Raw genomic sequence first — 21,796 nt, 5'->3', positions numbered from 1 at the left:
TAATATAAACCATGCTCATGCTTGATCAGAAGAGTAATGCAGGTATCATAATTACTATCTTACGTTGGCTACAAATATAAAGAATGTATAAAATCAACCTTAGTTGTTTTTTTTGACAGAAGTATGGTTCTCAAAACTCCGTGTGTACATATTCTCTCGATCGAGACAACAAAGCAAGCTCAATCGTGGCATCGGAGATATAACTAATTTAATCTAAAATTTATTTATAGTAAAAAAAAAATTACTAAGTAATATAAGGACTTCGGGTCTTTAAGATTTTGCGTGCGAAGTCGTGGGGTAACAGCTAGATAGAGGCAGGAATATGGTACATACCTTCATAATACGCCCAAGAGGCTCACGATGGAACGACTATCAATTATCTCAGCAATGTTTAGAATGTGATAGAAAAAGAATAAGTGAATATAGTGTACTGTTTTCAAACGGGAAATTGCGTGCGAAGCCGCGGGCAACTTTTGCAAAAAATTATTGAAATGCGCAGTAAAGCGCGCCGGGGCCCGCTAGTATATATATATATATATATGAATGTTTGTGTGTTTGTCCTTTATAGAATCGTAAACTATTTGACCGATCATTATGAAAATGTGTATGTATATGTATTTTTCGACGGAGAAGGTTTATATACTATGCCTATTGATGTATCTCGCCACCAGACGGTACTGCATATGTTAAAAGTTTTTAAAGCGCCTGCACACTATAAACTGCGATTAAGAGATAGTTAAGTATATTAAATAGCGAAAAACTATTTGAAGGCGTTAAGCTTCAATGTATATTTGTCTTCAAAATACATTTCTGGTTGAACTTAAAGCTTGAGTGTTAGACCACTTTATAATAAAGTACACGTACGTAGACAATGGCTATAAACATACACTTTTGACAGATTTTCTTGATCGTGGCAACAATACAAACTCTACATCGTCGTTGGAAATATAATTCACTTGAACTAGAAGTGCACATACACGGGCAAAGCTTACGAAAAGCATACGAAGCCGCGGGAAACAGCTAGTAGTATATAAATAGTAAATCTTTTATACAAAACTCAAAGAAGTCTTTCTGATATTAAAAAATCATTTTAACGAAAGAAAAACAAAATAATTTCAGTATTATTACGTTTGATGTCAAATAAAATCCCTTTCAAGCTAAAGACAATTACACCAATTTAAACTTATTAGGTTAATTAGTATTTTGAGGGTTTGCTATTTAAACAACATATCAACACAGTTCCAAAATTTGGACCTTTGCCTGTTTTACGGTTTACAGTTCAAAAATTTAATGCTTTAAATATATAAAATGTTGGGCTCTTAATATTCTTGCTGGATCTTGTTAGTAAAGAGGTGAAGAGGTCATGGTCTAAATTTTTGTATTGGCTGATATTAGATCGAATGCTCCTAAACAAACAATCCAAACCTTAGCTACAAAAATTAAGTCGGCTGGATCTGGAATAGGCTATTGAAATAACCAAGCGGTCCCGATTGCTGCCCACGCCCAAAAACAGGTTCTCGACTAGCGCCGGTTGATAATAGATGCAAAACCAATTTAAATGCGACGAGACCGTTGGCGAGGGTGATCGTTATAATGGACAAGTCTAAGTATCGACCATACAACAAAATTAAAATGCAGATTTTACCTCATTACTAAGTCTTAAGAAAGAATGAACGTTCATCGAAGAGAAAACAACCTCCAAGTTATTGTTTGCTTTGATGTAGTTCGTCAACATAAATTTGGATTTACGGAAAGAGCTCTGTACTAAATTGGAAAAATAAGATGATTTGAAGGGCTCTAAGCAAGTAGAACTTCACGAAGAACGACAATAATTTGATGTCCACAATTTCACTTTTTATTGGTTATCATATTAATTTCTTACTGTCTTGGATGCTGTATCTATGGTTCTGATACTGATTATCATATTTATTTATACTTATCTTGGATAGATATGCTGAACCCACTGAAGCATTGCATTTTATCTTCGGATCTTCTATTGGTTATCGTATATTTGTTGCTGTCCTGGACACTGTGGCTCTACTAGTACTCTCCATATTAATTCCTTGCCATCTTGGATACTGTATTAACGTATGGCTCAAGTACTGGTATCCATATTAATTTCTTACTACCTTGCATACTGTATCTATGGTTCTGATACTGATTATCATATTTATTTATACTTATCGTGGATAGACATGCAGAACCCACGAAGCATTGTATCTTTGGATCTCCTACTGGTCATTCTATAATTTTTGTACTATCTTGAACACTTACGGTTGTACTACTGGTCTCCATATTACATGGAGAACCCACGAAGCATTGTATCTTTGGATCTCCTACTGGTCATTCTATAATTTTTGTACTATCTTGAACACTTACGGCTGTACTACTGGTCTCCATATTAATTTCTTACCATCTTAAATACTGTATGCGTGTAACTATTATATCATGATATCAATTCTGTACTATATCAGATACATGTATTTGTCGGTCTTCTATCTGTCAACATTTTAACTTCTCACCATTTCGTCGATGACCGCGTCTCATAAAATCTTTCTTGTGACGTGTTTACAATCTTCCTCACAGTAAAAGAGACTGAAACCAGCCTATATCTGCACTTGTAAAAATATATTTTAGGAAAAAACCTAATGAAAATAGTGATAATATAAATCAATAGAACATTAAGTACTCCAACCTATATTTGTTGGAACCACAACTAAATAAAGAATGCCAGTTAAGTTTAAAATGCTACAACATTGAACTTGTCTCTGCTGCAAACATTTACATCAAATTACATCAATATCTAATCAGGCGAGCCACGCGATCGATTAAGCCATGCTCTTATATATGAATAGACAGGGAAATCGCCTGCACGGGGCAACTGACAAGGCAAATGCTCTCCCCCCCCCCCGGCACACTGACTAGACAAAGAGGTGAAGCCCCGTTATAATGCAAAGAGTGAGTCACCCACACCACAACACACCGCTGCGGTACTGCAGATGGCAGACTTCTCCTCGGTTTGAACTTTGCGGATAAAGACAGTAGCCTACTTTTCTTCATATGAAGATCCGAATTATTAATGCTTCCTTTAGGAGCCGCCAACTTACCGTAACCATTCTCCAGTCAGCAAAATAGTCAATGGAAGATTCCAAAATTCCCTCTTCAGATTTCGATGTTGAAATTTGGATAAATCAAAATGAGAGAAACAAACGTTTACTTCTCCTTGGTTTGAACTTTGCGGATAAAGACAGTAGCCTAATTTTTCTCCATATGAAGATCCGAATTGATGCTTCCTTTAGCAGCCGCCAACTTAATCATCCTCCTGACAACGAAATAGTCAATGGAAGATTCCAAAATTCCCTCTTCAGATCTCGATATTGCCTTCGAATATGTCAAACTGAGAGAAACAAACCTTTATTGCAATGTAAGCAGTGAGGGTAAATTTTTATCAACTTTCATTCCTTTTACGACAAACTGTATGGCACACGCCCCTCCCACGTGCCCACCCACTGACGAAGACAGTAGATTGAATCCTCAAAACGTTGTGTCATACATGTTGTAACATATAACGGAGACCGACATCGTCTTACGCTTTGTTTTCACCGTGTGCAGTACTTTAAATTGATTGCAAATCCTAATGGCTACTCTATTGTTTTGTTAAGTCCACTTCCCTCTTTTGAACATTAGAAAATTATTCACCCATTAGCACTTACTTTGATCAAGAGACAATACTTTCTAGTAAGTTGGTCACAGATTATAATACAATGGGAGAGATGCAATAATGGAATACGTCACAAAAACTACTATGTTTTGAACTATTTACCTGCAGTAGAGAGGAGTCAAACAATCAATTAGGGTTTTCTGTTCCGATACGATAATTAAAAAGTTGTGTATTTTTGACCCTGCACAGTTGGGGTTTTTAGTTTTTAATGGAACGCTTAGATCGTGGCTCCTAATTGGAAAAGAGAGAATTAGAATGATTGTATGCAGAACAAATAGAAATGGGAGAATACATTCGGAATTTAAAAAAAACGATTATTTAAAAAAGTGTAATTCCTAATTTATTGCAAAACAATTTTAAATTGTATAGGGTTGGTATTGAAATTGTATGTTACGCCAGAAACCACCGCAATGGCAATATCACAAAAGCATAATAATATTGTCGATCGCTTTTGAGTTTACACTGCTTTACAAAATTACCCCAGTAATTAGATTACTGGGGTAAGATTTAAGATTAAAATCTTGAAAAAGTATATTATAAAATTAAATAAAAACCATTATATAATACTTAGCAGTTACCAGCGGCTTCGCACGCAATTTCATAGGTTTTGCACGTGTACTATAAGCACTTCTGGACCGAGGTAATTATAATTCCGGCGCTAAAGTTGAGTTTGCCTTGTTGACACGATAAAAAAATATGTTAAAAAGTGTATATATATATATATATATATATAATAATATATATATATATATATATATATATATATATATATATATATATGGTCATTATAATTTACTCCAATCTTAGTATTGTTTGCTCCAAAGCCGATTTTGCCTCTCTCCCGATAAAGAATAATATATATATATATATATATATATATATATCTGAGAAGCCTACTTTTGGTACAGTGCTTAAATATATATAGTATAGTAAAAGTTATAGTATTGTACTTGTCTTATATCTGCAGTACTTGCTGATTCGAGTGAACTTATTTCCAATGTCAATTTTGAGTTTGCTTTGTTGACACGATCAAGAAAATATGTCAAAAAGTTTATAATTAAGGCCATTGTGATTTACTTCGTTTTTAGTTTGTTCTGTTTCATAGTCGATTTTGCAATGTTTTCCGATTAAGAAAATATATATCACATATCAGAGAAGCCTACTTCTGTCAAAAGAGAAATTAGATGGGTTTTATATCAGTCTTTAAATTTATAGTAGACTTTTTTGTTATTTTATAAAGCTTAGAGCTGAAATTGTGTCATTAGTTCAAATTGTCCAGCGAAATTTCATCTAACGTAGTTCTTGTTGACTGCTTCAAAGGGAGTGTTGAGAGTCAAATTCTGACCTTCTTATGTTTAGGGCATTTTCTAAGGAAGATTAGTACTTACCTAATCGCTGAAATCTAAATTCAGAATTATTAATAAAAAATATAATCTTTAGACAATTTACTCGCTATTAATGTAAACAAATAGAAAGTAATAAGCAATGTTTAACACGTAACAGTTGATTACATTTAACAGGCTGATTCAATTAATATTACACAAATTTAGAGACCAAAATGGTATTTTTCGTTACTGAAAAGATCAGTGGGGCGTAGCCCGGAGTGATTTACGAAATAAGAACAGGCCTATGTTCGTCCTAGGAACCGTAAGAATGTCCATGTAAAATTACAGTACAATCGGTTGAGTCGTTAACTCGTGAAAACAAAACAAACACAAAGGCACTTTCCCATTTATATTATTAGGATGTTGTAGGCTAAACAATTACAAAATATAATTCAGAACAACTTACTTACTATTATAACAATATAAAAAATACAATCATAGTTAATTGTAAAAAATGTGTATAAAATACTTACTTAATCAATATATATATATATATACCTAACTATAAACAATGACAAAAAGCGAAGTTAACCTAATGTTTACTTTTAACTTCCTTTTCAATGCCGCGCATGCCGACTGTTGGCTACAAGTGAGGTCGTTGTACAATGTAGGTCTTGCCAAGTTTGCGAGACTTGACACGGTGGTCGTAAAAGACCTGAGAAAAAAGGTCGAGCCAGAACAGAAATGAAACTGGTTTGCGCCGCGAGCGGTGACGTCAAAGTACCGAGACAAAGCGCAATTATTGTCACTTTCGCGCCGAATCGATGTCGAGAGAGCGGCACCTGAGGACGACCGGCGGCAGAAAGCGAAACGTCCTCAAAGAATTGCTCTGCATTGTGATGTGAACGATAAGAATAGATATCGCGTGTTTGTTATAGGCTAAGCGGTCCTCGGTTTGGTGGAATTTCACAAAAATAGCTTTCTTCAAAGAAATCGTGTATAAAACAAACTGACTGCCATCTAAAACACTACTGTAGGATAAGAAAGTTTTGATATCCGAGATTGAAAGTTAACCACAAACTAAGTAGTGGAGCTACAATAAAGAGAGTTACATTAAAACATAGTTTGTATTTTTTCGTTTAGAATATAAAGCAAATTATTTACAAACAATAATTTCCAGCTTTATGTTGAGTACAACAAAAAAGCTACCGATTTTTGCGCTTTTCTTTCAAGGCGGTTAGTGCGTTGAAATGAGCAGGCCAAAGTAAAAAAAAAAAACAAAACTGGCTCAATTAAATTGGGATTGTACACAGAAAGTGCCAAATTACTCCTGAAAAGTCAACCTCAATCAAGAAACCCAGTAAACTGGTGTTCATTACACGATTTAAATTGCGGTTTACACAATTATATGCCATTATAATGAATTTGAAAGCTCCATAATGAGAACAATGCAGTCTTTTTTGGATTGTCCGGTCAAAGAAAAGTTAAGATAGTAATTTGATAACAACGTATTTATACAATTCTAAAATTACATACTCAACAGTATGTTTGTAACTGTCTTGTATACAAATATTATCTAGATTGGATCACAAGTTTCCGAGTTATGAGTTTTTAAAGTTGCAATTTTGTTGAAAAATCGCCAAAAGCCTCTAGCTTTATCGTTGTTATCGGCATAAAAACTAGAAGTTATTATTCGCAAATAACTTTCTTTATAGGTCTCAACACAGAAAGAAACAATCTAAGTTTTAATGCAACTCCCATTATTATGCCAATGGCGCATGCAGCGGGTACAACGGTTATCGCAAGATAACCAGATCAAACAACGTTTGAGCGTGGCTGCTGCTTAATTGGGTGACCGCTGAGCGATCCTGTCCTTGCAAGCAGCCCGCCTGCTCGGGCGTTGGTGGTGATCCGGGTCACCGTTAAGCCGTTGGTCCCCAGGTTAAGCGTTAGAGAGATCTTCTTAGCCCTAACTTCGCCTGGTACAATAAAATCTTTACTTTATAGCTCTACAAAGTATAGGATTGTTTCTCTGTGTTAGTAGTCAGTTTGTAGTTTACTTTACAGTAGGAGGTTTTATTACTTTTTGATCCGAGAGTAAAACATCTGATTGAAAAATTTTTGAAAAATTTACCAAAAAGTATAAAAGTGTTTGATGAAACAGACATGTTTTATGTTAACAACACGCAAGTTCGAATGGACTCTATACTACAGGAGATTCGGGTTTTCATTAGAGAAAATCCCTGCTTACTTTCTGAGCCCAAGTCCCTCCCCCCGCAGTCAAAACGATGCATTATCTCCTGTACAGTGTTGCCGTAGCTTGTTTACAATCAACGTTGTTTTCCCACAATGTCAAAGTCCTCGTCATATTTACTGCCGCCCTTATCTATATTGCACTGGCTTCGATAAGAACTACCGAGTCGCAACAGACGCTACATTATTCTTGATAGTGCATTTTCCTTGATAAAACCTATACATATTAAATATGCAAAGATGGAACTGTCATGGGTTCACAAAGGAATGCATCACTACACCCATGCTATGATGATAAATTGTAACTAATAATAATAATATCCTTTATTGCATAAACAATCATACAATTGCCTAGTATGCGTCAATATAACTATGATAGTAATTAGAACGCCAACAATAAGGCTTTGGACATAGTTTTTGACATCAGAAATTTCACGTTCATATAAATTCAAATATTCTTCTCAGCAGCCCATCATGAACTCTTCAGCGGAGTAAAACACCTTTGACACCAGGAAGCGTTTGAGATTTGAATTATTTATTTGGAATTATTTAGATGTTTAGTACTCTCAAGGAGCTTATTGATTGGTTTCATGCCAATGTGAGTCATCAAGTATTCATTTCTGAAGATGTCCCTGCCTCTCGTCTCATATTGGTGGACGTCCCTGCCTTTGACCATTTTTTTTTTTTTTTTTTTTTTTTTTTTTTTTTTCATTGACCAACACAAGACTTAAACCCTGTACCAGCCTTACGGCATACCAGAGTGGAAAATTCAATATTTAAACATATAGTACTTAACATTAATCTTTTTCAATCTCTTCTTGTTACAATTTAGTTTTTCTTCTTAATCTTCTCTCATCTTCTTTCTTCGTCTTCTTGATCATCTCGTCTTTTCTTCTTTCTTCTCCGTCTTCGTTCGTAGATTTATTATTTGTTTTTTTTTTTTTTGACCAATTCGCATTTGAAACGACGTTACAGGGCTACCTCGAGAATGTATAGAGAGGGTAAAGTTAACACTTCGACTAAACCATCAACTACGCCAAATAAAAAATATATATATTAGTTCATTGGCGTAACTGAGGGGGGAAAGATGAGGGGATAGAACCCTTATCAAAATCCCCTAAAAATGTAAAAAATATATACGTATGACAGCAATCCATCAGTTGAAATACAGGAGCTAAAGGTTTGACTTTGAATTAGGTCTGTATACATCTAGAATTATACAAATTTATGCCATACCCCCCGTTGTGGTCTGCTCTCCAATCATATTCATCTCCCCTAAAGCCAATTCCTAGTTACACCACTGGTTATGTTTGAATATAAGAGCTAATGTTGGCGTTCAAATTTCGTTCGTTACGGAACATTTATCAATTACTTCTGTGACATAGTTGCGCACCATTCCGTCCACAACGTAAACTAGTGTTACCAAATGTGTAAAAGAAGTGCTTGTAAAAACATATTGCACAAACACAGCACTTTTTCTTGGCATGAAGACTGCTACAATCTGGTCCATTACACATTACATCTGCCAGGAAGTCGCCTACGGACCGAGGCCAATTATCTAGTTGCTGCAGCCTCTCCATTACATAAACAGGACGGTCCGTACCAGTGGCGTACCGGAAACTATCTTCCAGAGTGGATGGGGCTATTCTTATGGACAAATAAAATACGGAGAGTAATAAACAAGTGTGTATGGGCATTTAACGGAAATATATATGTTATAGGCTAATGTAGGAGGGGGTACACTTAAGTAAATATTTTACGATATTGTGACTGTAGGATGGTGTGAGACATTGGCGAAAACAAGGAGAAAGGGATAAGCTCCCATTTGCATCTAAAACGTGTGGATAAAATTTCAGTTCACTGCATTTAAAATATTAGCTTTACAATTTTTTAAAATATTAATTGGTAATATGAATCAATTATTTGACGGAAGTAATTGCTGATCAAAGTATTAGAGTTTTCGACTGTGGCTCTAGACTATTTTTACCTGGAAAATATTCACTATGGATCAAAAAGTCCGAATATTTGATATTTGTTCTCTTTTGAATTCGAGATTTTAAATTCTAATAGACAAAAACGTAGCTAGGAAACAATTTGTGGGGGGGGGGGGGGCGTCCAGGCAACTCAAATTTTCCCGTAGTGGACAGAGTAAGGCCCCATTTTGTTACTTAAAAGTTCTTGACCCGTTTCTTTGTTGAGAACGATCTTTCAGCAGTACATGTCAATAATAATGAATTATTAAAATAATAATAATCGTTTACTAAAAAAGTAATTGAAAATTTGGGGAGTATGGACCCCTCGAACCCCCTCGCTGCCTACGTCCTTGCTAATATATATTTTGATTTTATGCGTTCTGGGTAATCGTAAGAATCACACATCTGTCTCGAAAAATTCAATTGAGCTACTAGCAACGTCATATAAAATCTTGTTTTTTTAAATGTTAGGTAAGAAAAGTTTGTTAATTCGGAATCCAGAGTTTTTGAAAACCATTCCATTTGGCTGTATTAGTGTGCTTGTAAATCACGTTTTCACTGTCACATTCTTTTATAATCAACAGTGATTTGGAGTTCTTGACGGTTGCTCCATGGCATGAAATAGACTACAAAATGGATATATTTGGAAAGGGACTCCATCTGAACTAACCCACGATTATCCTCACTTTCTATTTCGTACAAGAACGTCCACTCTGTGTTGCAGTTAAAGATTTATTTTACAACATGTTTTAAACTTAATCGACTTGATCCTTTAATCCAGTAGTTCTGAAGTCTGATGTGGAAACTGCCCAACGAGAAATAATAGGACTGATCTGACTCTGTTACATGAAATCAGCAGTAACTGTTAACACGAAATTGCTCGCTGGTTTTCTAATTGCTCTGGTGGTAACACAGTAACGAAATATTTAGGAAAATAATAGAACCCCGATAAAACTTGGACGTAAGTAAATTTGTGCACAATGAAATCGAAAGTGTCACTCGGTTTGGAACGCTATCTATAGATGTCTGTAGTTCATCAGGCTCTTTATGATACGTAAGTCTTGACGAGGACAAATGCTATAATCGCAGAGAGCTGCGCATTCCAATTCCAAAGGCGTGGAGCCTCGAGGGTTGCTTCAGCTTCAGCGTGGGGGTCACTCAGATCTCTCTTGCCCAAAGAGCAGCGCTATGCGTTACTTAGAAGAATACAGGAGGAGAGTTAATCGTACAGGATGGAAGGAACCTTCCAAAAAGTGGCAGCGATTATCTGACGAAGAGACAAGAACACGATTGACCATGGCTCTCATCTCGTTCATGGGAGGTCAGGCACTACGTGACTTCAATGGGCACGGGATACTTCCGGTCTTACCAGCACAAGATCTGCAAGGCACCCTGTGCCGAGTGTATTCATTGGGTGGTCGACAACGTAGGTCACACCTTTGCTTGATGGAGAAAGTGGTATAGTCAGCGACAAGAGCTCTTTGAAAGAATAGACGGCGACTATGTTGTAGAACATCTCGTAGTAACATCAATGCTCCCAAGGGAAGGAACAGTGCTGACGGATAAAACGGTTGCCCTTGATTTGATTGCCTTGGTAGAAATGGTCTGAGCTAGCAGCTCTCATGTTCAGTATAGGCATTCTAAGGGCTCACAACAATAGCCTAGCTCGATTCAATGTAAAAGGATAACAAGATTCGGATATCTGCCATAGGGACATGTTAAAAGAATAGGACTATGTTTTGAGGAGTAGGGTATCAAGACAATTAATGGATAGGCTTAAGCGGGCACAAATCAATATGATATGAACTCACCAAATTCCAAACATTAGACAACAGAACAAACTATTTATAAAATGAGAACCAATATACTGTGACTGACGGTGTTAGCGTTCTTTGCTGATTATATAGGCTTCAGTGGTAGTTTAACAGTTGTCCCACACCACTGAGGTCTGTATCGACGAATTTTCTGCTTCACGAAAAATCACCGGTTTCTGACTACACCCAAAGATTACTGACTTCAAGCGTCATGGTGATACACGTCAAATATGGCTATGGCTTAACAGTTGAAGTTGGGCCATGGCACAGGGTAGTTGTTCAACAATGATGAAGGGCGTATGTAAGCCTGATATGGTCTGTAAACGAAGCCACTGATGCAGGTTGTATCGGAGTGAATGCCTCTGTTGTGTGATTTGTACGTTGCGAAGTTGGCCGAGTGTCGGAAACGGACATGGAGAATAGTGTCTGAATCGGACATGGAGAATAGTGTCTGAAAATTGAATATTGAGGGGAATATCAAATTGTCTCCTCGTCGAGCACGATCACTTCTGGAGTTTCTGGTCAGTTTGGGCCTAATGGTCATCCGAGACAGCCATTTTAACTTCAGTAAGTGCAACAAATAACCAGAACTGCAAGTCTTGTGCGGGGTTGACAGTATGTCTACCTTTCTCATGCGTTGGTATCAGTGAACGCTGCAGTACCTATTGTGGGTACCTGTATAAATCTTGTATTCATCTGCTATTATTTTATTTTCGTTTTCGTTCATGCTGCTGACCATCTAAAATGGACAGTTTTCTTGTAGTGTAGATAAGCTTCACGAGCTCTGTGGGAAAGAAGTAGCCTGTCTTCTGTACAGGTAGAGAACGCAATAATGCCCTTGATTATTAAGATAAAGCATTTAAATGGCGCGATTGTGGAATTAGTTCGTGTCGCCACCAAGTGGAGCGCTAGCGTAATCTACCGACTACGTCATATCTCATTTACGATACAGTCTTGTATTTTTTGTAGCTCTGAAAAATAAATATACTTTAATTACTTACTTTTATTATTACTAAAAGTCGCTTGAGACGGGTATTTGGTCTTCCGATCACATTACTGTGGAAAATCTAGATCACAAAGCTAGAAGCCTATTGTAGATACACAACTGTGTTTTATTTTTCTGTTTGCTTTAGGATATTATTCGTTCTCGGTTCTCTTTTACGTTGTAAAACTGTGCGAACAAGTAAAAATCTGGAAATTTATGTACTTTGCGTGGACGTTTGAATCTTGTTGAGAAGCACACTGCCGATGCACAGCGCGAAGCTGCGGTGGACACTCAGAATATGAAGATAACGACTTTCGCCCAGCCTGACACCAGTGTTGCACCATTCCAGTCATTTCCGTTTCCGCTCTTTCACCTGTCAGCTGTTCGCTGCCTCCAACCTCTTGGGGAGCTTTGAATCGTCCCGGTCCCATATCTCTTGACGCACTGACTTCTGTTATCTGCCACTTACGAGACACCAATTTGAAGGAACAAAAATGTGGTCACTTATAATAAAGACCTTTCTTGCTCACAAATCAAATCTCCACCATTACACATATTTTTGTTTTGTATAAAAATTCAATTTAAGCCTTTATTGGTGTCTTTACCAAAACTTAAGAATTTTGACACTCGACAACACTGTATATACAAAAATCCTAAAATTTTACGCAAACAACATAGATCTGAGAAATCATAACATTTAAGAGGTCCATTTTAATTTAAAAATTAGTGTTCAATAAGACCAAAAGTGGTAATGTTTATAAGTTTGCAATTAGTTAAGCCATTCGTATGATGCGCCCAATGCATATTATTATATTTATAATTATTAAATATCCAATAAAATTACCTTCGTAATACTTATCTTGAACTCATAATAGTTTCATACTTAATTGCCAAACAACTAATCGTAAATTTACTTGAAGTAACAAGCCAGGTTTTCAACAATCTACTAGTTGTACCAATCTACCAACTAATAGAACAAATTATAACTATTCCCTTGCAAACAACGTAAAATTTTATTTTACTACCTTTTAAAAAAGACCCTAACAGTAATACCAATATGCAATGAATGGATTTTGTGTAATACAAAATTCAGTTTTCCTCTTAACGCGTCTTAAAATAGGTTGTGCAATTGATTGCAGGTTTGAAAAATATTTTTTATGTTCAATTTAAACCGGTTTTTTAAAGATAACTCCCTTTTTAGTGATAAGAGATAATTCTTACTGCCTTAATTAATTTTTAATTAATTTCAATGAGCTGCCATTTTGTTCTGGGTTTAAATAGAAAGCTTTACACTGTTCTTCTTTTATCAAGACCTTTCAAATGAGGTGTCACTTAATGGGTCTTTACATTTAAAGATTCTGAGCCACCCCTGAAATCAAGTTTTGGGAAACTGGCAAAGTTGTAACAGTGACTAAAAACTTCACTTCTATTTCCAAGAAAGGTGTCCCGAGTTCTATCCCTCCAGCTTCATCCATCAAAAACTAACCAGAATGTATCCATACTTTTAAATCACACTGTATAAGGGCAGATCATGATTCTTTAAAGTATGTTCTTTGGCTTCACACAACTTTTCAAAGCAATGTTGAAATAACTATCATAACAAGCGATATTGCCAAGGGCTTTTAGTGTTCCCACTGGATGTTTAAGATACATAACCAGTGATACTGCACACTAAACAGCATATGTATCATAATACACACTTACAGTAATAACAATACAGCATACAGCACACCGAAATACTGGTATCTGCCAGCATCCACATCAGCGCATAATCACTAAATTTTACTGTACAGGAATACTTTGACGGTGAAACTGTTCCTGGAATATTTATTCTAGACACAACAGAAGCAACACGTCTGATTCACATACATAAAATTGTGTTTCACATAGAAAGTGTATTTTAAGTTTCAACATCAACATTACTTCTAAATTCTAAAACAATACGTATCTATTTTTTGGCGAATTCATACTTCCAGCGAAAGGGAAGCCAAATCAAGCCACAAGACCCCTATACCCACCCCCTACTCTATTGTGGTTATACAATCATTGTGCAATCAGCTGCCTTGGAAGCCACGTAAAGTAGATTTAATAATGAAATGCAATTACACAACTAATTAGCTCCTATTAAAAATATGCATTGGTCTAAACTTTGTATTCATTTTTTAATCCCAATTCAAATTTATTGCCTCTAAATTAAAATATTGCCGGACTACAAATGTTCATGAAATTTCACTAAAATGTAAAATCAGACAAATTTCACAGGTACCACAAATGATTTTTTTTTCATTTCGCCATAAGCCATAAAATTGGGTTCTAGATAGGGTACAATATATATTTAAATTAAATAAGTCTGTTGCAGCTTTAATTTTAAAATAATTTCTGCCACATTTACTTTTCTGTTTATAACTTTTTTTGCTTTTCCTTCCAAAAATTACATAGCCTATGGGAAAACAGGATTTGTGTTAATAAAATAAAATGAGTTGATATGAAATAATTGTGTATGGAGTAAGAGTACAGGGGGAGGGGCGTGGGCACTGGTTTCTTTGAAATTTAGTGTTTTTTATTTGTAGTTTGCTGTTACTCAAAAACTGTTTGTTCACATTTAGAACACGTTATATTTTTAACGTTTTTTGTCAACAAAAACTTTGTTGAGTACAAACACAAGGTTTAGTCAAACACTTTGCTAAGAGTATGTTAACTCAACTTTCATTACTTGTAGCTCATTATGTTAAAAAAATATTAGATTTAATCTCACTGAACATTTTTGTTCAAAGGTAATTCAAATTTAATAATAATATTAGTAATTTTGAGTCAAAGGTCATTACACTTTAATAGTATTGGATAATACTCTGTGACAGAGTGATAGATAACATAATGTGGATTTTGTCATTTTCATTAAATTCAGCACGTATATATAACTTATTTTAACACCTACAAAGGTTTTGTAATCTTTATTAACTTTAACATTTTTCTTACTAAACAATAACAGTTTTTGTTCACAATAATCACAATGTTAAAACTGATCGAAATTGTGATTAAATGGCATCTTTTAACCCATTAGAGGATTAGACCAATTATATTGATTAAAGTTCTCAATAAGTTAAATACGTATTCAAACTTTATGCATTCAGATATTTAAGGTAGGCTGTTTAAAGTGTAACAATTTTATAACACAATTCTTATATTTCAGATGTATTTTAAAGTTGAATGTTTTTCTCTGGCACGGTAAGTTATCTTCAGAAAGTAAATCACTCAGAAAAACAAAATGCTCTGCTGATAAAAGAAATCTGATAAGATAGTATAAAATTATCAGTTAGGGTTATCACATTTCAGTATCCGTGCACGTCAATTTCAGGTCTGTTACGGTTAAGTACCACCGCTAGATCATATTTCCATAAACAATAATAATTAATGAAAACTCGCGCGACCGAAAGTTGAAGTGCACAGGGCAGCGGAAACTGGTAGCAAGAAATTACACACATAAGGACTGTACTAAAAAAAAAACTAAAACTGTTGTAGGCCTAAAATATAATAATCTAATAACGTAATACAAAATTTATCGAACTTACACGACTAATGATTTAATTCATGAAGTTTAATGTCTAATGTAGTCGTAATTTATTAATCTCAATTAGTGTATGAATCTGGGAGATCGCTTAGACGATGTGTTGTAAAGCTATGCGTTGGTGTCCGTAAAGCGATACGGTAGGTTCATTTATATATCAAATCAATCAATGTTATAGTATTAACCGTCTTACATAAACCTCAAATAAATACTATTAATAATCAATTATCCCACAAAATAACGCGATCACTCCAGTTTCGTCCTTGGACAAAGCAATGAATGCATATCCTAGACAAAAATGTTGAGGTCGTTAACTTATTGATTGTTGCAGTTGTGACGGATGAGGGAGCTTCCGATAAGTTAACGCTTTCACCCGTGAAGAAAACAAATTTAGTCCTAACGCCACACCGGTAGTGTGAGTCGCTCCTCTCTCAATACAACTTGACACCAAAATTAATGACATCAATTTTGACTAAGTACAAAAAAACGGAGATATGTATAAGCCTAAATAATTCAATCTCAAGAAAGCTGCAATTTTTAGATTTCCTCCCCTTCTTTAAGAACAAGACTGCCATCACGCTGTTTTAAAGACTGGTTTTGTTATATTTAGTACCCTATTTAGTTAATATACGAATTTTATATTTCAATCCTATAGTACAGCGTACAAAGGGTCTGTATACAAAGGGAACATATGACTACTAAAATCACAGGTCGTCGTAAATGGCTTAAAACAAACGTCATCGTTCAAACGCAATAAACTTCTACGACCACTGACACTACACAAGAGCAAGATAGGAAAAGAAAAGACAACAGTAGCAGACAGTCGGAGACCCGCACGTGACTGCGATAAAGATAAGCGGCAAGTTGGAAATAAATAAACAACAGCTGTTTCAAGGCCACTGAGCGGAAAGTTGATAAAGTTGCGTAGTTTCCCGTTAGAAGTGGCCAGCTACAGCAGCACTGTCGCGTTTCGACGCAACAAAGAACTAGCGGACCCAGGATGTACTATTTCTATTTTAAAGTGTCTCTTGAAGAAACTAAGCTTGTTATTAAATAATAATAATAATAATGTTGACGTACTACACTTGAATTGGTTGGAAGCAGTTTATATATATTATAAATAAGTTTTTAAATTGTATATTCAAATTGACAAAAAACCACTGACCTAATTATACGACAGCATCTGAACAGTTAAAGGTTGATCATTTAAATTTGTATTCCATTATTTTTAGCAGTCTTCGTAGATTTTTATAATATATTTTGGCAACTAGTGATATTTGCTCTTCACAGCAAAATTGGAAGTTTTCAATTAGGATGACACAAAATTAAATACACGTTTCCTCCTGTATTTAAACTACATTATGTAATAGGTACTTTATTTTAAAATGCACTGAAACTTCAGTTTACTTAATATTGTTTATAATTAACTATGCAACATGACCATTCACCAAATTCATATAAGGAGTTAAAAATTTAAAGTTTTGTTAATTACAAGATATGCATCAACTACATTTTGTCAAACAAGTACGCCACAGTATTTACAGTATCGCGTAACAGGCGTCACAGAGATTGTATGCAAAATTTTTAGTCTATTGCTCATTTCATTAGGCTACATTTGTTGTCATGTATGTATGGTGTTGATCCATTTGAAGATTTTTTTTAAAGCTGTCAGGATAAATACCAGTATCCAATACATATATTTAAACTGTACGAGGAAGGAGCTTATTACTCCGCTATGAAACTTTTCAATGCCCTTCCAATGCATCTGAAGCGTGAAAGCAGTGTGAGATCTTTTAGGGCTTCCCTCGGACACCAGCTCATAAGCAAGGCATTTTACTCTGCGACTGAATTTTTAAATGATGGTTAATCAGTTTGTTTTATGTGTAATTAGATCGTAGATTTTTAAAGTGTAAGGTCATTGTATGTACCAGATACTTCTTATATATGAGTGGCAATTCACATGTTTAATTCATGTATTTAGATGTATTTTTAAACATACGTGAAGCTAATAAATAAAATACTTATGCAAAAACTGTTTGATTTGCTTTATTATTCATAAGTTTGGATACTCAGCAATATCTACAGTTTTGTCATTTGCTTAACAAACTGTAACAAAAAAAACAACAATATTTCTTGTATATAGTTATATTATCCACAGAATATTCCAGCAACATTCCTGCAGTATAATAAGCAGCCACCATGACAAGTCAATTCAAAACCATGATCTTCGAATCTTCAATATTTCTGATTATAACAAAATGTTAAATCACGTAATTACGTTATTGGTATTTCAATTCATAGTATAGTTATGTTTTTATATCTAAAAAAGTAACAATTTAACAATGAATACAAACTATTCATGTGTGTTCATTAGATGTAACAAACAAACCAGTGTAAAACTTCACTTACTTTTACTATTGAAGGAACCAACAGCTTGTGACACAAATAACGTAACCCATGTTATCGTGATTGTACTTACTGCCATTACACAAATGATTTTACTTTGTTTGAATTAATTTTAAACATTATTGTAATTTAAGACATTATAAAGAAATGGTAGTAATTAATTGTATAAACTATAACTAGAATGTTTTTTAATTTGATTGTTTATGTATTTCTAATCAATAATTGGGTTTGATGATTCCATTGTAGTGGTGGCTGCTTTTTATACTACACTTAATTATTTTTTTCTATTCACATGTCTGTATCTTTAGGAATCTAAACTTTACCCCAAAATAACCAATTTATGATCAGTAGTCATATGAAATTGATTCAGGACAAGTGATATAGTTTACTTATTATGTGCAAGGAGCAGATTATGATAGGTGGACCCGGTTTTTATATCGCTTACTACAATCATCGGTACTTTATATATCAAATAACAGAACTATCAATTAATATCAATTTATCTCAAATATTAAATTAAAGTCACATATTTCAAATAAATAGAATATTTTAAACATTTACGTGTCATGAATAATATAGGCACCATAACCATTGATCAAACAATAAATTTGAGACAGGTTACAAAAAAAATGTCATTTAAATAATAAACAAACCGTAACAACAAAACAATCATCTTGAAACTGAGAAAGACACAGTAAATCATCTTTTAGTGTTATTTTGTACAATTTTATAAAGTTAACTAGGCTATCTTTTATTATTTAAAAGAAGTTACTAGTAGAACAAAATGTGTTTAAAATAGGAAAATGTGTGTACAGTTGGTGCAGATGATTTAGTTATTTTTAAAATTAATTACTATTGATTGATTATATCAACGGGTATAATAATTGAATATAGTTTGATAATTTCAATACAAAAAACCGGGTCCACCTATTGTACTCTACCTTATGCAAGTTATAAAACATAATCCAGAACATTTTAGAAATAACTAATAAGGATACTTAAATGCAGACAAAAATATTAATCATATAATTTTATTCAGTACACAATTTATATTAGCATGCTTCCTATATAACAACTGTAGAAGAAACAACAGTTAAAATCTTAATTCATATTAAATTATTAACCAACTTAAGAAATAAATTGAATACACCATAAGATACACACATTAAAACACAATTAGCAGAAATATAGCCGACTTGAAAAAATCCCGTACAGGAATGCTTTAGTATACCTATGATATTAAAAACTCCAGAAACATGTGAAATCAAGCCAGTAAATTTCTAAAGTAGATCTATTGGTATCAAATTTTAAACTACATAGCCCCGTAAAGCAAATTTTAGTTTTAGTTTTGAATTTGTCTTCCGCCATACTTTGCCGGTGGCTTGGGAGCATCTTCTGGTAGACCTGGTGTAAAATCTGAATAAACTGGTTTCTTGGGTGGTTCTGGTTTAGGCCTGGCCGAGTCAACAATTTTGACTTCACAAAAGTACCCATAAGGAGGTCGCTCGAGGTTAAGGTTATCAATCATACACTGGTCAAATATCTTCTGTGTTTTCCGGCATGGTTCAAATTCATAACTTGGACTGCTTTTGTCAATGCAGTTATAAAAATCAGTAAACTCTCTGAAACAAGAACTCTTCACTTTTCTAAAGAACTCCAAACTACAATTGGTCACAGCTTTACCCTCATCCAGACATTTACGAGGATCATTTAATTCTCTTCTGCATAACATAAATTCATTATTGGCATCTTCACAATACTTTCCCAAGTGAAATGATGCTGCTCTCAAAACTACTCCACTTAGGTTCACTTCCTGAACAGTCAATTCTTCATCAGAAGGTATATTTACGTTATTAGTTATAACCATTTTGGAAGATATGACCACTTTATAACAAATTACAAGTTTAAATACTTTATAGTCTCACTTTTACTTTATATTTAAGTATTAAACAATCCAGAAACAAACGCGTCAAGACTTTAATACGAAATTGTAAACAAAGAATCCTACTTGAAAGGAAGTTTATCGATTGCGAAATGATCAGCTGTGAACAGTAAACAAACAGCGACTTACCTTCCATCTAGATTCTCTTGTTGGCTAAAACTAAGCTGTCTTCCGCACTCTAAAATTTTTTTCTTTTCCCAGCCCTCTTCAGTTTTCACCCACTCTTCTCCCGGAGATCGCCAATCTTTAGAAATAAATGGCATACTTCACAGGCAAGACACCAAAAACTATTCGCGAACACTGAACTAGAACTGGACTTGGCCTTTCCTTCTTACATGATTACTTTGCGCATGGCTTTGTTGAATGTTGACGTTCCCCAATCAGCTGACAGCTTGGTAACAAAGACAAATCTTTATTCATACAGATTGTTCTGCCATCTGTTGGGTTCATACAATATACTACAGTTGAGACTTTCACTGTTAGATATCAGCACTTACCAAAGCTCTGTAAGCAATGCCACCTTGAGGACACGGCCTCTTAGTTCTAGGTGTAAGGTGATTATAGTACGAGATATAACAAAGCAATCCTAGTTTATGGTGCAGTATTACCAGCGGGAATGGGATACCCATGCTTACAATGATGTGTATAGTGAATCTTACAGTATATAACACTGCAATTTTCATCAATATTGTAGTACATTTTCAAAGATGTATGCTTTGATATGATAAATAGTAAGAGCATTCTTTCACTGTGGCTGATAATCGTATTGTTTGTAAAATAGAAATAGGGCTCTACAGACTCGAATATATTGTGGCAAATTTAACTAGCATTCACATTAATTTTCGATCCAGTGTTATGATTACTTCCAACATGTATATACCTGATTGGGACCAAGAAAATAGGTGAATACATTCACTTGCATCTTGATGGGATAACGAAGGCTTCTTTGAAATCTCAGAAAAATTTAGAAACATTTTCGAATTTCCGTTTTTCTAACGTGTTAGTCCTTGGTTAAGTAACGCTGAAAAATTTGAAATTGCTTGGTTTCTGTGAATGTATTCATCAAACCTTTGTTCGAAAGAGGCTGCAGTCGCCAAGGGACCTACACACACACACACACACACACACACACACACACACACACACATCACACACACACACACACACACACACACACACACACACACACACATATATATATATATATATATATATATATATATATATATATATATATATATATATATAGATCAACCGTATACGACTATGTACTAGACGATTAATCCCTGACTTACACCATCGCTCGCTTGATGCACGATAGCTTCCTAAGATTTTATAAGATTATTATATTGTTACAGCAGTGTCCCATTTCGTTTGGTTTGGGAAGCAAATTTCTTGGCTTTACAATCACCCGTGACTGTAGAGAACAGCTAAAGACACAGCTGTGTATAAAGTACAGAGATCGTAGGTAGAGCAATCTACAGTTGGACGAAAGTAGATTAGTCCAAAACCATCAACTTAGAAAAAGGATTATTATAATTTCGGATTTATGGTTAGTATTGAGCCAATTACCACATGCCGGAGGTATTATTTTATGCAATATAGAATTGCTATTCAAACCATGACAACGCATCAGACGTCATGATGCTGTATGCGATACATTGGCGGCGATTTTATCTGATACTGATTGACTGTGTTACAGGATCAGTTGTTTGCCACTGAAATAGCTAATGTATTAGTAATTTTCATACTGTTATTCTATATTTTTTCAGATATCGTAATTGTCGTAAGGAATTAGTCACATCCGTTTTT

At 34.6% G+C, this 21,796-nt stretch overlaps 2 protein-coding genes across 4 annotated transcripts in view; both read right to left on the bottom strand.

Moving 5' to 3' along the window:
* The window catches only part of LOC124353726 (F-box only protein 32), a 64,334-nt gene extending 43,974 nt beyond the window's left edge, over positions 1 to 20,360 (bottom strand). For 2 of the 3 annotated variants that reach the window (XM_046803703.1, XM_046803701.1), the window contains exon 1: positions 20,114 to 20,359. In XM_046803703.1, coding sequence (XP_046659659.1) covers positions 20,114 to 20,247 — 134 coding nt within the window. In that variant the 5' untranslated portion in view covers positions 20,248 to 20,359. Of the gene's footprint in view, positions 1 to 20,113 lie in introns of all 3 variants that reach the window. The other variant, XM_046803702.1, reaches the window with a different exon arrangement.
* Positions 19,058 to 20,095, bottom strand: LOC124353727 (NADH dehydrogenase [ubiquinone] 1 alpha subcomplex subunit 8). The gene has a single exon (XM_046803704.1). The coding sequence runs from the start codon at positions 19,907 to 19,909 to the stop codon at positions 19,385 to 19,387; it is 525 nt and encodes a 174-aa protein (XP_046659660.1). The 5' UTR covers positions 19,910 to 20,095; the 3' UTR covers positions 19,058 to 19,384.
* Positions 20,361 to 21,796: the final 1,436 nt, after the last annotated feature.

Source organism: Homalodisca vitripennis, chromosome 2 (assembly GCF_021130785.1).
Source record: "Homalodisca vitripennis isolate AUS2020 chromosome 2, UT_GWSS_2.1, whole genome shotgun sequence".
Taxonomy (NCBI): Eukaryota; Metazoa; Arthropoda; class Insecta; order Hemiptera; family Cicadellidae; genus Homalodisca; species Homalodisca vitripennis.
Note: the sequence above shows the minus strand (reverse complement) of the source record. Positions and strands in the feature narration are given on the sequence as shown.

Bases quoted from the DNA above. Each gene is read 5' to 3' on its own strand.
- LOC124353727 (XM_046803704.1), bottom strand. From the start codon at position 19,909: ATGGTTATAACTAATAACGTAAATATACCTTCTGATGAAGAATTGACT.